The sequence below is a fragment of the Podarcis erhardii genome (genome assembly GCF_964252035.2).
Source record: "Podarcis erhardii genome assembly, chromosome: 13".
Classification (NCBI taxonomy): Eukaryota; Metazoa; Chordata; class Lepidosauria; order Squamata; family Lacertidae; genus Podarcis; species Podarcis erhardii.
Genome location: NC_138502.1, coordinates 16,313,829 through 16,329,418, shown reverse-complemented (window position 1 = coordinate 16,329,418; position 15,590 = coordinate 16,313,829). Strand labels below are relative to the sequence as shown.

The following is a 15,590-nucleotide window of genomic DNA, read 5'->3' as shown; positions in this document are numbered from 1 at the left end:
GCAAACCTTAAATCACTCCATGCCTCGTGACAAACTGTAGTTGTTTATACAGTCCCCTCTGAGCTGCTAGAAAAGGGGGAAGCTGGGCTTCCACATTTCTTGACACCCCAACTCTAATGGGGAGGTTTTCACTCTTTAAAACTATTTCAGAAGGGCTACTGTGCAGCATTTAGACTGCAGCAATTAGACTAAAGTTTAGACTATTTCCACTCTGTTTGGAAGAGGACATGTGAGGGGAAAATCCGAGATGGTTTGCAATTCTTGTGGACTCTAAAAGACTTTTTGCATTGACTTCAAACCCATCACTTTAAAAAACCAAACCAAACCTTAAGGGATTTAAGATTTTAATTTGGAAGATTGATTAATCGGGGCAATGGCCTACAACAGCTTTTTAACAAGACTTTGAATGCGTGTTGTTAATAATTAATATAGCTATAAAAAGGGGGAAGGTTAGCAGTGGGGGAAAGTATGTGTGTGTTTTAAAGTTCTTTTTAAAGTACTCAGCATAAACTAGGCAACCTGCTAATAATTACTTTACACACAGATCATTAATCAAAATCTGGAAGGTCTAGGTAGGAATCATGCTGCCTATCTCCTTCTGTGTTCATTAGTGCAAACTAATTTCTTTCTGAGACCTTAGGTATCTTGGGTGCCAGCACCCGCCTGGCTCTTAAGCACTCCTCAAGTAACTAGTCCCTAATAAGAACAGAACCCCACTGCTTCATAGTGGGCATATTGGATGGGCCACAGCATACGAATAAGGAGGAGAAAATCATGATCAAAAGTGAGGCATTCTCTGTAAACGGAGGTTTGTTCAGAATTGGCTTCTCTCCACTGAAACAAGGAACCAGCAGATTTATCCAACAGTAGAACATAGTTTTCTGGGAATTGTGAGCGAATTCGAATTATTTGGGTGCAACTTCGGGCAGCAAAACAGACAGCTCCTTACATCTCTTGGGAAAACAGGGACGATGATTAAACTGAGCCGAAGGTCCCGCTCAATGCTCTCCTTGGGCCTCAACTCTTTGGCCCTCTGCTTTTCGGTTTCGGCCTTCTGCACCAGCTATTGGTGTGAGGGGACCCACAAGGTGGTTAAGCCCCCCTGCCTCTCGGCCGTCAAGAAGGGGAACTGCGTGCCCATCAACAGCAACGAGACGATGGATGGGAACGTGACCATGGACCCCCACGTGGTCCAGTACATCTGGGAAACGGGCGAAGACAAGTACGCTTTCCGCTATTTCCACACGGGCTTCTGGCTCTCGTGTGAGGAGCATCACGGAGGTACGAAACCAGCCTACATCTCATACGGAGCAGATTCCATGACGGCTGTTATTACTTTGACAGCTAGGTCTCAATCCCCTCTCCTGTTAGATAGACAAGAGAGGGAAAGGGGAAGAGTGTTGGCGGTGGGGATGTGGAAGGTGGCTGTCAAAGGGCAGCAGAGGAGCAGAATAAGATGAGGTCTCCACCTCTTGTGATCTAGGGCCAGTGGTCATGCAGAACAGACCGCATGCACACCATGCAGTTATAGCGCACAACTTCCCCCGGAGAATCCTGGGAACTGTAGCTTGCTCATGACACTTGGCATTGTAGCTCTGTGGATTCTTTGTAGGGGAAATGTGCTTTAAAATAGTGGTGTAGATCTGGATTCCTGATCCACCCCATATGTAGTTGGGTTTGTTCTACTCACCTCCCCCCACCCCCCGGTCCTGGGGCTGCATCCTGGCTCAAATGAAGCCACCTGCAGTTTAAAAGACAAGTGCGTTCCAAGCCTGGATGGGGAGTAAAGAGTCGGAAGCCCTCTTTCGCTGCGAGGGGAGAAGGAAATCTTGACAAACAGAAGAATGACATAATTGTCGCAATCAGCACCAGCCTTTGGATAAACTGACGCCGTCTTCTTTCATTGTTCCACCCTTTTAGAGGAGAAGTGCCGGAGCTTCATTGAGCTGCCCCCCGAGTCGGAGAAAGGTGAGATTTGGGGAGGGCAAAACAGGCCATCTTGTCTAAGGGTGCAAACACAAACGGGAAATGGCAGAATTAATAATGCTGTTTTATGTTGAGACATACCAATGGCTCATCCGACTGAGTCCTGTCTGCACCAGACATCCAAGATGGTGGCCATTCCTGCCTCCTCTTATGGGAGCGGATGCTATAGTTTAACTGAAGTGTTTCTTCACATAGGGCATAGTTAAACTATGGAACTTGCTTCTACAAGAAGCAGAGGTGGCTGCCAGCTCTGAACCTTTCCTAAGAGGACAGGGCTAAACTTATGAACAGCAAAGAGCTACCCACTTCCTGGAAATGACTGGCTTTTGTAATAAAATTTGACATCCCCCCAAATAAAACCCCACCACCACAGTGGAAATGTATAGGGCAGAAACATTCTGGACATTGGTAGTCAGCACAATATTTTTAAAACTTCTGTGTATTAGGTTTTCCTCTGGACCTCCTATTATTTATTTTAAATTATGTGCATCCTATAGTTCCTATAAAATATTATGATGTAGTATTGCATCTGTTGCCCGCTGCTAGATGTATATTTCATAAACACTCGGAAATCACAAATGGAACCTTTGACACGGGAGTGTTATTTAAAGCCTGGGAGCTAATTAAGTTATTGAAATTAATAACTCAGGCCGAACAATCCTATACGGCAGGGGGCCACTTAGGTCATCATAATGACAGGGGCATAGATCTCAACATACCCTGCAGTACTGGAGCAAAGGGTGACATCTTTAAAAGATCTTACAATATTGGCAACCAGTTTGCAGTTTTGGAATATGAGCTTAATGCTAAATGCTTGCATTGGACCTATTTGTTGTGCATGAACGTTTTACTCCAGCATGGGATATTTTACATTAATTTCAATGACAAATAGGAAACCCAACCCCTGCTCTCTGTTTACCATACTTCTAATTAATATGCAGTGTTCCACAGCCCTTTAATTCACAGGGAAGGAGTACAGCTCAGTGGTAGAGCATCCATGGAGCAGAAGGCTCCAGGTTCAATCCCTGGTGTCCTCAGGTGGGGCTGGGAAGCCCTGCATAGCTACTGCCAATCAATTTAGCATAAGGCAGTTTTCTGTGTTCCTCTTGTTTCTCTTCACTTCTACATCCCGGCTACAAAAGTTGGTTTTATACCAACCGTCATGTGTCCCCCACACCAAACAATCTTGTGAATCTAGTTGGTGAGGATTCCATTAGAGATCTTCCTCTATCCCCAAACTACAGCTTCCACGATTCAGCGGGGAGAAGGAACAACTATGAAATCAATTGAAGTCCGCAGTTTAAATGTGCCTACAAAACAGGTCACTGGGATACTCATTATTGCCGAACCAAGTAATGAGGCTGAGCACTATTTTTTCCTCCTTAGTTATTTATTATGTATGAACCGATTCATTGTAGAGTTAACTCCATCCCAAAGGATTGCCATGTGTTATCAACATGTTAAAAACATCACAAGTGTTATAAACAGGAATTTAGGAAGCTGCTGCCATTCGTCAAGCAGGTTTTCACAGGGAAAGCTCCAGGATGAAAACAAGAGTGCTTTGACATGGAGCGTTAATGCCCAGGCCTGTGCCTGGAGAAAGTGGGAAAGCCCTTATGCTGAGTTAAGCTGCTGGTCTGTCTAGCCCAGTTTTGTCTACCTTGACTGGCAGTGGCCCTACCTGGAGATGCTGGGGGTTGAACCAGGGACCTTCTGCATGGGGAACAGGTGCTCTACCACTGAGCTACGGCCCTTCCCCAGACTCTGTGGCACATTAAGTCCAGTCGTGGCTGACTCTGGGGTTGCGGCGCTCATCTTGCTTTAGTGGCCGAGGGAGCTGGCGTACAGCTTCCGGGTCATGTGGCCAGCAGGACTAAGCTGCTTCTGGCGAACCAGAGCAGCGCACGGAAACGCCGTTTACCTTCCTGCCGGAGCGGTACCTATTTATCTACTTGCACTTTGATACACTTTCAAACTGCTAGGTTGGCAGGGGCAGGGACCCAGCAATGGGAGCTCACCCCGTCATGGGGATTTGAACTGCCGACCTTCTGATCGGCAAGTCCTAGGCTCTGTGGTTTAACCCACAGCGCCACTCGTGTCCTGTGAGACATATAGCTTGTTTATAATCTCCCACTCACCACCCATGTTACTTTCCAGGGGTGCTGTGGCTCTCTGTTGCCTCCGAATTCCTTTATATTATCCTGTTGACTGTGGGGTTCCTATTGATGTGTTTGGATGCCGTCTACTATGCCAACTTCATTGATGGGCTCAAGATCAATGCTTTTGCGGCTGTGATCACCGTTCTCTCAGGTATCTCAATCTACTCTGCGCCTCCGGTAGTCCCACTAGGTATCCACACACAGCACTCAGACCTAACACTCATTTTGTATGGACTTTCTTTTTTAAAAATCATTTTTATTAATTTTCCAATAAAAACATCCAATTAATATATCCAATCATAATCCAATTAAAATAAAAAACTAAAATAAAAAAGATCAAATTATAATTGTTGATTTTTCGGGGCTCCCCATAGTCTGGACCTCTGAAGCATATCTTCAAATCTCCGCCCTGCCTCTCCTCGTTTCCATATTTTCCACATCCCGATTTTAACGCTTTAAAGATCTCCGTCCCTGACTCTCCGATTCTCTCATTTTGTATGGGCTTTCACCACTGACTCAAACCCCATCCATATAGTACTAGAGATCATGGTCCAGTCATTCCTGTATCATGTTCACATTATATCTAAATGTGTACAAGGAAGTCTCTCTTTTTAAATGAAAAGTATTTGGGGAGTGATTTTGAGTGGGGAAATAGGTGGCAGGCAAAGGTTGAAGCCCCCAAAATGAAAACAAAACCATGCAACCCCAAATTGTTCTAGTTTCTTTATACCCATATGTGTATAATGTGTCGCCCCCCCCCTTGGAAAGGTTACTGCACATGCTTGGTGGGGCAAGCACTGGCCACTGCCTGCTTGATGCTTGTCCATGACAGGGCCTTCTCAGTGGTGGTGCCCTCCACCATTGTTGAGTTTGTGTCTGTCTCCCTCATTGTTGAGTTTCAGGAGGAATTTTAAAACATTCCTGTATACGCAAACATTTGATAGCTGAAAGATACGCTTCCTGGCAACTGTGAGATCACTGGCTGAAAGACTGTTTGCTACCCTGGGCTCTTTTGGGAGGAAGGATGGGATATAAATTAAAACCACCACAACATTTCTTATTCATATGTGGTGCCCAGCAAGGCACTCTGCCAGCTTTGTAAAGGGTAATCCGAGGTAGCTGGCCTCATTTCCCAGCATGTGATCAATAGTGTGTGTCCATTGCTAGAGGCAAACTATACAGTGAAATACTGAAGCCATGAGCTAAGCCGGGCCACAAATGCCTGTCAGTTCATGTATTCAGCAGGATCAAGCCTTGGTATAGCTTTCCCTAGAATGTGCAACTTTAAGCTTTCAGGTAGGGATAGAATCTCAAGTTTGAGTGTTTTCTCAAGGACACAATTTCCCAAGCAAAGTAAAACAGCATTTCAGGGATTGGTCGGCCCTACCATTAGGCAAAGTGTGGTGACTGCCCGAGGCAGCAGACACCAGGATTTTGAAATGTACAGCCTTACACTTGTAAGTGAAATCTCTCAAGTCTGTCAAACTTGCTTTCTGTTGGGCTGCCATGGCTCTGCTCCTATTCAGCTCAGACCCCAGAAAGCGGTACCCAAGAGAAGTAAGAGCACTGTGGCTGGGCATATTCTGAGTATCTTTCTGACCATCCCTTCCCAACAGGGCTCCTGGGCATGGTAGCCCATATGATGTACATGACCGTCTTTCAGGTGGCTGTGAACCTGGGACCAAAAGACTGGAGACCTCAGACATGGTATTATGGCTGGTCATTTGGGTGAGTAAAGCCAGCATGGGAGAGGAGTGGGGTGTGGGTAGGGTAAATGCAACCCAGGACAGGGCTCCTATGCCTTTAATTAAAGCATAGCAGCAGGAATTTCAGCAGCTGTAGCTTAAAGGTACAGGAGCCCCCTTTCCTTTTGCATCCAGCCACTTTGGGTGTTGGCATTTGCATTTGAGAGTGGAGTTGTTGCTCTGTCCAAAGATGAAAGGAGGAGGAGAGGATATGGGAAAGGAAGTGGAAAGAGGGGAGAAAGAGAGACAGAATGATGGACAAAGGTGGAAGAGAAGAAATGTAAGATGGGAGAAGTTACTGGATGAGTGGACAGTAAATTATTGTGACTGAAAGCATTAGACCTGAGAACCCGTGTTCAGGGTTCCATTCATATTATGGTTATTTTGCAGTTCTGCTACTTCTTGCTTGCTGGTTGGGACTTGGGACTCAACATGACACATGCCCCAATCAGTAGTAATACTGCTCCTTCTGCCTCTTCATTCCGGGATTTTTCAGATCTTTTTATGACAGCTGCTCGGGGGTCACCCAGCACGGAATCCAAGGCTGAATCTCCCTTATTTATAATACCACCCCATGCTATATAGTAGCAATGTGCCCAATTTCCATTTTGTCCCCTCCCCCTGCCTCGCTAAAACCCCTAAATATGTTACATTTGCATTTTTGCAAGCAAACCCAAATTCGAATCATTTGTTTGACACTCCCTCCTCCCACCCCAATTTTGTTTTAGCTCAGTTCTTTGGAGCAAACCTTTCAGCCTCTGTTACAGATAGGTAGCCGTGTTGGTCTGCCATAGTCAAAACAAAACAAATTCCTTCCAGTAGCACCTTAAAGACCAACTAAGTCAGTTCTTGGTATGAGCTTTCGTGTGCATGCACACTTCTTCAGATACACAGAAGTGTGCATGCACACGAAAGCTCATACCAAGAACTGACTTAGTTGGTCTTTAAGGTGCTACTGGAAGGAATTTGTTTTGTTTTGACTTTCAGCCTCTGTTTCCCCATCTGGTATCCGACATCATAAGCCAAGGAAGCCTATGGAACAAAAACCCATGGTTTGGCCACACCTCATCATACATGGTTGGTTGGATTGTTGATGTCAAAAGGTTTCTGTGAGGGTGAAGAAGAGAGGGTTCGGAAGCACTGAACACACTGACTATGGGACGGCAGCCCATAACATCTCGTTTATTGTTTGGTCTATGCTGTCCTCTTTCAGCTATCTAGACACCAACAGAAGGAGCGGTACATGAATGGGTACCTTTTTTTTGCCTTTACCTTTCAGCGGTTCTCAACCTGTGGGTCCCCAGATGTTGTTGGAGTACAACTCCCATCATCCCTGAGCTCTGGCCTTGCTAGTTAGGGGTGATGGGAGTTGTAGTTCAACAACATCTGGGGTCCCACAGGTTGAGAAAGGCTGCGTGACATGAATGGGTGAAGAATTATGTCAGAACCGGTGTATACATGGAAAAGGAGTTTTGGGAAGTCAGTTATCATGGGGGATCTGGATAGATTTGGCAGTGCAAGAATGACCTTGAGATCCATCCCTTTGCACCCCCTCCCCAATTTCTCTCCCACAGCATGGCCTGGCTCTCGTTCACCCTTTGCATGTCAGCCTCTGTGCTGACCCTCAATACCTACACCAAGACCATCCTGGAATTCAAGTACCGCCGGCGGATTTTTGAGAAGCACACGGCGTCGATGGGGAGCAGCAGAGGTCCCGGATCGCCCACTCTGGCCCCTGACCTCGAACGCTTCCTCTGGGATAAATATATCTTCAGCGTTAGTGACTCTCTAGACTTCTCCCCTAGCCCTCCGGGCCCAATGGCTCCCTGCAGCGGGCGCAAGGCCTACGCGGGAGGGTATGCTGGGCTCGCAGGAGGTCACAGTGGAGATGCTGGTGACGAGGATGACGGGGAGCCATGCTAGAGTGAGAGAGAGGATGTTGGGGGGAGAACAAGACCTCCCACCATCACATCCCTTCTCTTCCATTTGCTCACCCATCCATCCTACCGTTTGATCTATCACAAATATGCCCTCCTCTTCCCTCTGCTTAGGCAACGTATGGCCATTTCACAACCTGTGAAAACATTGGTTCTTTGAGGTTGCCATGACTTTTAGGTTGGGTAAAAGGGCGAGAGCAGACCTATAGATCAGGCCCATTTCAAACTGTACAAGCAGTTACTTTTTGGGGGGTGGGACGAGGAAGACATCATTATTATGATTTTGGCAGCCCTACCAGGAGGCAAGAGGAGGCAGCTGCCTCATGTGTTGAGTTTGGAGCAGTAGAGTGGGAGGTGGGCAGGTGAAACCCAGAGGGCGAAATGTATTAGGAAGCCGTTGTGCAGGAACCTCACAGGGATAAATGGAAGCCGTGAAATGATATTGTTGCATTCTTGTGGAGCTCTCCTTCGGTTCAGCAAGGCAACACCAAGAGCTGGCCATGAGATTTCCCCCTCTAAGGCAAAGGACAAGATGGTCCCCACCAATACACTGGCATTTGAATCATTCTTAAAAACTGAGGGGCAGCATCTGCCACGGCACCTGCGGAAGGCAACTTCAGGGATCACGAAGAGGCCTGTCTCTTTACCTCTCAGAATCAGCTGCCCGAGGCGGCTGCCTCACTTTGCCCTATGACAAAATCCCAGAGGATTGTGTGTCCCGATTTTATTCCATTAATGCTGTTCAGATGTTTTCTTCTTTAGGTGCCGACATGCCTCTGGCATATGGCCACAGATCATGGGGGAATACCTCTCAGATTGTGCATTGCAGTTGCTCGTGGGGAGTGTGGCAGGAGCTCCTGGCCCAATCCCACTGTGACTCCTTGAATTTCGAGGCCCTCTTATGCTTTCTGGCAAGTTCTGTGAGGGCTGTGGCTAGTTAGGAAATAGCCACTGCGACAAACTTTCGGCCTTGTTATTTAGGTGCTGCAGCACCCACTTATGTCAGTAGAAACCAATAGGATTGCCTTCTGCTTGCTACTGCAGTAGAATTGTGTGTATCCACTGTCAGTTGACACCAAGGGCTGTATATAACCATTTATTTATCCAAGGTTGTTTGCGGTGCATATTGGACTTGTTCCTCACTAATCCTGCATAGGGCCTGTCTGTAAACAAGGTTACTAGTATATTACTCAGCTTGCACTTTGCAAAGGTAGATACCGGGCTGCTTCAGTTATTGTTTCGTTCCTGAGAGGGAAAATTCCCACTCTCCTCCATTCCCATCAAATATCTACAAATCCCAGGGTCAGCAGAAACTCCTGCAGCTCCCTGTTCTGTGGCCCATGTAGCAGGCTTATTCTCTCACTGCTCTTAGGAGGCGTTTTGAGCTAGTGTCATAAAGACTTCAGACTTTTTCCCAATAACCAAGGCGTGGAGCACATGTATACACTAAACCCCAGCTTTCTCTGTTGTGAAAGCACTCTAACAATTCTGATAGCCTCCCCACATCCTGAGGGGATGTCAGCGAGCGAGGCCCAAGTGTCTTTATGTATGTGGCGTGTACAATATGTTTGAGTAGTAAAATAGGTCTTCCCCTGCCCTGTTTTCACATTGCCCATTTCAACCAGGCACTGAACTGTTACGGCTCCTTTTCAAGGCTCTGGGCTCCTTCAGCGTCGCAGCCCTGGCCCCTCAACACTGTCCCCACCTCACATGCCTTCCCCCCAAAACCCGTCTGCAGCTCTCCTGATTTATCTCATCGGCTTTGCTTCATATAATCTCCCCTTGTGTGGGGAATGAGAAGATCAAGAGTTGTTAATTTCTGGTTGATTAAATAAATTAAAGGATTAATCAGTGTCAGTCTGCTTCGTTTTATAAAGCTGGAGGGAAGAGGGGAGAGTAAATTCATCAAGCATCAGGCCCTGCTTTCTCGGCCCAGCAAAGGTGGGAAGGAGGACTTGGGAGGCGACGGTTCGAATCCCTGCTCAGCCATGAAGCTCAATTCATGGGCCAGTCACTGCCTCTTGGCCTAACCTACCTCACAGGGTTGTTGTGAGGAGGAGACAGGGAGAACCATGTACGCCACCTCGAGCTGCTTGGAAGATTAAAGGTGGTATATAAATTGTAAATATAAATAAAGCAAGCCTCAGAGGGAGGGGAACCTGTGCTGCTGGACTATTCCACCCACAAAGAAAGTTGCAATTCCCAGATCGGTTTAATAATCGGTCTTCTCTGGGAATTTCAGCTCCCTTAACAAACAGCAGCACACTGCATTCCTTGGTGGAAGCCATGACTGTGATACATAGCACAGTACTTGAAATGTGTGGTGTGGACTGTGAGGAGCAAGCTCCAAATTTTATGGGGTTTTGGAGACAGGAACTGGCCCTTAAGATGAGCTGACTGGATGCAGGCTGGAAGTTCAGCCTAGAAGCCCAAAGCTCTGCGACTGCCAGGCTTGCTGAGGAAAACAACCCTGGTGGCATGGCAGGTAAAGTGCTATTGTAGCTGGGTGCTCTGCTTTGACACAGCTAGCCTCCCACTTGCAGCTCCAAAATGCCGGGTTCGGAAACCATCGTTGGCTGTTTGTCTGAATAATAGTAGTTGTTGTATGAGCGACAATTGAATTATATGTTTTAGATCATTTCTCATATTAAAAACACAGCTCTTTTGTTTTTATCCATTTAATTTTTTTTTATTTCAAATTTATTTCCCCCCATCTTTTTTAAAATTACAAAAAAGGGAAAAGAGAGAGGGAGAGAGATAGATAAAGAAAGAGAGAGGAGACGGTCAATAAATACTTGGAAGATGCTCAAAATAAAATAACATTCATAAAATATAATAAAAATAATAATAAACACAATGATGATGATGACAATAATAATAATAATTAATAATAATAATAAAATGAACCAGACTTGGAACAGATAATAAATTATAAAATAATAATAACTTACAATGAAGAAACCTAATGGCTTTATAAATACTGTGGAGCAATGAAGGGCTCATGATAAATACCTGAAAGGGGTAACTACAGCCGTGAAGGGGTATCAAGAATGGGATGAACTTCTCCATCAAAAATAGTACTGCTCTATTCTGTTTTGGTCAGACCACACCTGGAGTTCTGAGTCCAGTTCTGGGCACCACAATTTAAGGAGGATATTGACAAGCTGGAACATGTGCAGAGGAGGGGGACCAAGATGATAAAGGTTCTGGAAACCAAGCCTTATGAGGAACAGTTGAGGGAGTTGGATATGTTCAGCCTGGTAAAGAGGAGACTGAGCGGAGATATGATAGATAGCCATTTTCAAATATCTAAGGGGCTGTCATGAAGATGAAGCAAGCCTGTTTTCTCCTGCTCCGAAGGGTAGGACCCAAACCAATGGATTCAAGTTACAAGAAAGCAGATTCTAACTAAACGTCAGGAAGAACTTTATGACAGTAAGAGCTATCTGACTGTGGAACAGACTTCCTCAGGAGGTGATGGGACTCTCCATTCTTGGAGGTTTTTAAGCAGAGGTTTTAAGCAGATGGATCGCCATCTGTAATGCATTTTCTCTCTGAGATTCCTGCATGACTGGGGGTTGCACGACCCTCTGTCCCTTCCAATTCTACAATTCCATGATTCTATGATCAATGCATTTTATAGAACTGTTCGGCCAAAATTCAAATGGGTACATTCAGAAGGATACATATTGGGTTAATAGTCTTTATTCCAAAACTCTTTTGAAGGTGAAATTGGTTTGGTTTGGTTTTTTAACTGGTCCTTTTTGTATCCCACTGCGGCAACAGTATTGGCTGGGCTGACAAAAATGATCCAGCAGAGGGCGCTGCTGGTAAACAAATCTGCCTTAAACTTTTGACGATTCCTTGTTGTTTCTTCAGGAGCATGAAAATTAATTTCACAATCTCGACTTTCTGACTTTCCTTCCCAAGGAAATTATTTTTTAACAAAAACATGGCTTGTTTTATGTGTGATTTTTTTTGCTTATTGTTGAAACAACAGGTAAGATTCAATACTGCCTAAAGCAACTACAAGAACATCTCTTTTGAGAAAAGGTGCCTCAAACTTCTAAAAGCTTTTCTGTCTCTTGAGTTTTGATTGACCGTCCAGCTATAATTAATTGTTGAAATCTGCTTAAATCTGTATATGTGTAACAATAGTTTTGAAAGGGGATAAAAAGCAAACGTCATTTGCTTTTAGACAAGACACGCATGATATCGCATCTTAGAAGAAGCACTGCCTCGCTGTGTGAGAATGGGGAATGATGCCCCCTTTAAATGTTGCATCCAACGCCCTTTATGCTATCTTATCTTTAAAATTGTTTGCATCTTTAAAAAGACAACAGCAACCACCCTGACTTACCCTATTAATCCATATGTGTGTGTGTGGTGCAGTGACACCCTGTATGAGGAATACTGAAAACCATTGGTTCTGTGCTAGATTGTGGCCACACTTTTTTTTGGGGGGGGGGTACTAGATTGCAGGTGGACAAGGGACAGAAACTGGCAGGGGCTATTGATGAAATCAGGATGGCTTCCAATGAGAGGTCAAACCTCCCACCTTCAATGAATCCTCTCCTCCCCTCCTTGATCTACAGAATTGCGGCATCTTCTCACGCACATTTCTCAGTTCCCTGGGGGCACTGCCAAGACCTGTGGGGCACAAGCTGAGAGGGCGCCCTAGATTGCAGCACACAATCTAGTGCTGGGGAAAGAACAATCGTGGTGGGCAAGGTGCTTTTTGGGCAGATTATCCACCACGACTATACCTATAAGGGTCTCCGACACAGATCAATGCTTATCATACAGATTATAGTGTTCCCTTAACAGGGAGCAGGAGAGGGCAAAAATGTCCTTGGAAGAAGGGGAAGCCCCCCCCCCCCCCGTTCCCCATAACATTTCCCCAAGCCTTGAGGGAGAATGAGTTCTTCCAAGGGCAAGGGAAGTCGCTTTTTGTTTCACAATGCACCCCCCACGGAGTAGGAAGGGTGTGTGAGTGGGCCATAGGTCTCAGCATCCCCCCCTTGTAGCACCCCCCAGAAGAGGAATCCAGGGGCGCCCTGTTTCATAGACTTTCTTTCCTTCCTTGCACCCTCCTCCACCGGTATTGCTGAAGCAGCATCTAAGAGTTCCAGATCCGTGAGAAGGCTTTCCAAAATACCCATGGTGGTTCAGTTTCTTTGCCGTTCACAGCTTGTTCCGGATCAGAACCAGCACGCGAGATGCCCAGTCCAGGTAGAGGTGAAATGAGTGGACGATGGCGTGGCCTGCCTGAACCACAGACCAGTGGGTGCCATGGGCTGGCAGGGTTGGCAGAGGGTCGTTGGGCCGTGAGAGGCTGAGCTTGGTCATCTGGGGGAGAAGCAGACAAGCGGGTGAGTTGTGACATTCTGGAGCAAGGACAGAAGCTCTGAGGTAGCCCATATTAACCCCTCCCTATTTCTGATGATGGGCAACGTCCTATGTTCCTAAGGTGACAAAGCAAGGATCACCCCAGGCTTCCCAGTGCATTTTCCCCATCACTTTCCTTACAGCAAAAAGTCCAATCTTTTGGGGAAGCCATTTTGCTGTGCAAGATCCCAACCAATTATAACCCCACAATCTGATTTTGCTGGTATGGGACTGAATCCCACCCCAAAGCAATCACAGCCTGGAAGCACCCATAGAGCCAGAAGGGGCCTTGCAGGTGCATCTAATCAACCCCACACAATCGGGACCACCCCCCAGGATTTGTTCCTTCCTCTCAAAGCCTTACCAGGTGCTCCAGTCTTTTGAGGAGGCGTTCCAGCCGGCTGTGCACTATGGTGATGTCGTGTTCCATGGGCCTCAGCAGCAGTGGGGCTGCCCTCCGCAGCCACTCAAAATGGCGTTGGTAGCACTGCAAGTCGGAGCTGAGCCGAGCCAGACCCACAGAGACCTGCAGGAGGCGGAGGAGAGAGGAACAAGACAGAGAGAGGCTATATGAGAAAGAACTTTGGTGGGGCAGGAAAGCAGGCCACCTGCAGAGGCTGCCTTGTCTGCATATACAGTGGTACCTCGGGTTACATATGCTTCAGGTTACAGACTCTGCTAACCCAGAAATATTACCTCGGGTTAAGAACTTTGCTTCAGGATGAGAACAGAAATCATGCGGTGGCAGTGGGAGGCCCCATTAGCTAAAGTGGTGCTTCAGGTTAAGAACAGTTTCTAGTTAAGAACGGACCTCCAGAACGAATTAAGTACTTAACCCGAGGTACCACTGTATTCTGGAAATATACCGTATTTTTCGCTCTATAAGGCGCACCAGACCACAAGACGCACCTAGTTTTTGGAGGAGGAAAACAAGAAAAAAACTATTCTGAATCTCAGAAGCCAGAACAGCAAGAGGGATCGCTGTGCAGCGAAAGCAGCAATCCCTCTTGCTGTTCTGGCTTCTGGAATAGCTGCGCAGCCCGCATTCGCGCCATAAGACGCACACACATTTCCCTTTACTTTTTAGGAGGGAAAAGTGAGTCTTATAGAGCAAAAAATACGGTATTAGGGAAAGGGCCTGTGGCTTAGTGGTTACAGCATCTGCTTAGCATGAAGAAGATCCCAGGTGAAATCATCAGCCTCTCCAGGTAGGGCAGGAGAGATTTCTTATCTTGAAACCCTGGGAGCCACTGCCAATCAGTGCAGACAGTACCAAAGATCTGATAAGGCAAGTTTCTTCCCCTCCTCTGCCCAAACAGAAAACCTGGGTGCATCATTGGGGCCAGGGAGCCATTTTGGAGTGAGTGGAGCTGCAGAGGGGAACCAAGAAACAGCTCCGTTAAATGGGGATCGTGCCAAGAGAAGTTGCATGCCACACAGTTAATGCACCCGGCTTCCCCTGGGAACTGTAGTCAACAGAGCAATGCTTCCCAGCACCCTTAGCAAACTACAGTCCCCAGGGTTCTTTGGGACAGGCCACGTGCTTTAAATGTACAGCGTGTACAAAGCGTGGCTGTATGATGTGTATGCAGCCTGGGAGTCATCTCAGGCTGTCTGTGTGAGGGAGCTGGAGCCACAAAACCTGGCAGAAAGCTAGAACCTACAAAGAGTGGGAGAACTGCAGCTACTGCGAGGGGCCAGTGAGACCAGCCATGGGAAGCCTGTATTCCCTAAAGCGGCCACTATGAGAGATTTTGCTTAAGGCGACAAGCTGTGGTGCAAAGGAGAATCTACTGGTTTCCCTGTGGGTGGGGGCGATGGGAGAAGAGGGAAGAGGAGGCCTCTTTTACCTGGATGTTGGCAAGTTCCACCGCAGTCATGGACAACACAGGTAGCGTTTCTAGCTTGTGTTCTCCTTCTGCTGGGTAGCGGTTTTTCTGTACAGGGAAGAGGAACGGCGAGAATCAGACCACAAAATAGTGCAAATGAACAGCAACATTAACCAATAAATAATGAAGGGGGAGGATATGCCCTCCTATTTATTTTATTTTCAAAACAACAAGACAAAGTATCATATTTTTTCTTAAGATCTCTTAGGAAGATTTCTTTTTCCAAGTGGGAACTTCTGCTTCTTAAAAGGAAAAGGAAGCAGAAGGAAGGTTCCCAATTAGCCATTTTCTGAATCTGTCTCATTTGGGCCAGGAGGCAAAAAAGTCAATGTACTGCCACTTCATTTAGAAGCCACCCAAAGCTCACATCTTTGGTAGGCCATAGCTCAGCAGCAGAACATCTGCTTTTTGTGTGGAAGGTCAACCTCTGGCATTTCCAGCTCACGGGAAACGCTGGTGGCAGATTTTTGGCGAGCCTTTCCCGGG

General features: G+C 46.5%; 2 protein-coding genes across 6 annotated transcripts in view; one reads left to right on the top strand and one right to left on the bottom strand.

Moving 5' to 3' along the window:
• The first annotated feature begins 721 nt into the window (after positions 1-721).
• Positions 722-8,481, top strand: LOC309327286 (germ cell-specific gene 1-like protein). The gene is made up of 5 exons (XM_081836446.1): positions 722-1,281; positions 1,921-1,968; positions 4,144-4,296; positions 5,762-5,873; positions 7,465-8,481. The coding sequence occupies exons 1-5, from the start codon at positions 972-974 to the stop codon at positions 7,811-7,813; spliced, it is 972 nt and encodes a 323-aa protein (XP_081692572.1). The 5' UTR covers positions 722-971; the 3' UTR covers positions 7,814-8,481.
• Positions 8,482-10,588: 2,107 nt separating this feature from the next.
• IL11 (interleukin 11) overlaps positions 10,589-15,590 on the bottom strand; it is a 66,622-nt gene continuing 61,620 nt past the window's right edge. For all 5 annotated transcript variants that reach the window (XM_081836942.1, XM_081836945.1, XM_081836946.1 and 2 more), the window contains 3 exons: positions 15,066-15,152; positions 13,580-13,741; positions 10,589-13,176 (listed from right to left, as the gene is read on the bottom strand). In XM_081836942.1, the coding sequence (XP_081693068.1) occupies positions 13,012-13,176; positions 13,580-13,741; positions 15,066-15,152 (414 nt within the window). In that variant the 3' untranslated portion in view covers positions 10,589-13,011. The remainder of the gene's footprint in view (positions 13,177-13,579; positions 13,742-15,065; positions 15,153-15,590) is intronic.

Excerpts from the sequence above, each read along its gene's own strand:
- LOC309327286 (XM_081836446.1), top strand. The coding sequence starts at position 972 with ATGATTAAACTGAGCCGAAGGTCCCGCTCAATGCTCTCCTTGGGCCTC. Across the intron at positions 1,282-1,920 it reads GTGTGAGGAGCATCACGGAG|AGGAGAAGTGCCGGAGCTTC; the intron begins GTACGAAACCAG and ends CCACCCTTTTAG. Across the intron at positions 5,874-7,464 it reads TATTATGGCTGGTCATTTGG|CATGGCCTGGCTCTCGTTCA; the intron begins GTGAGTAAAGCC and ends TCTCTCCCACAG.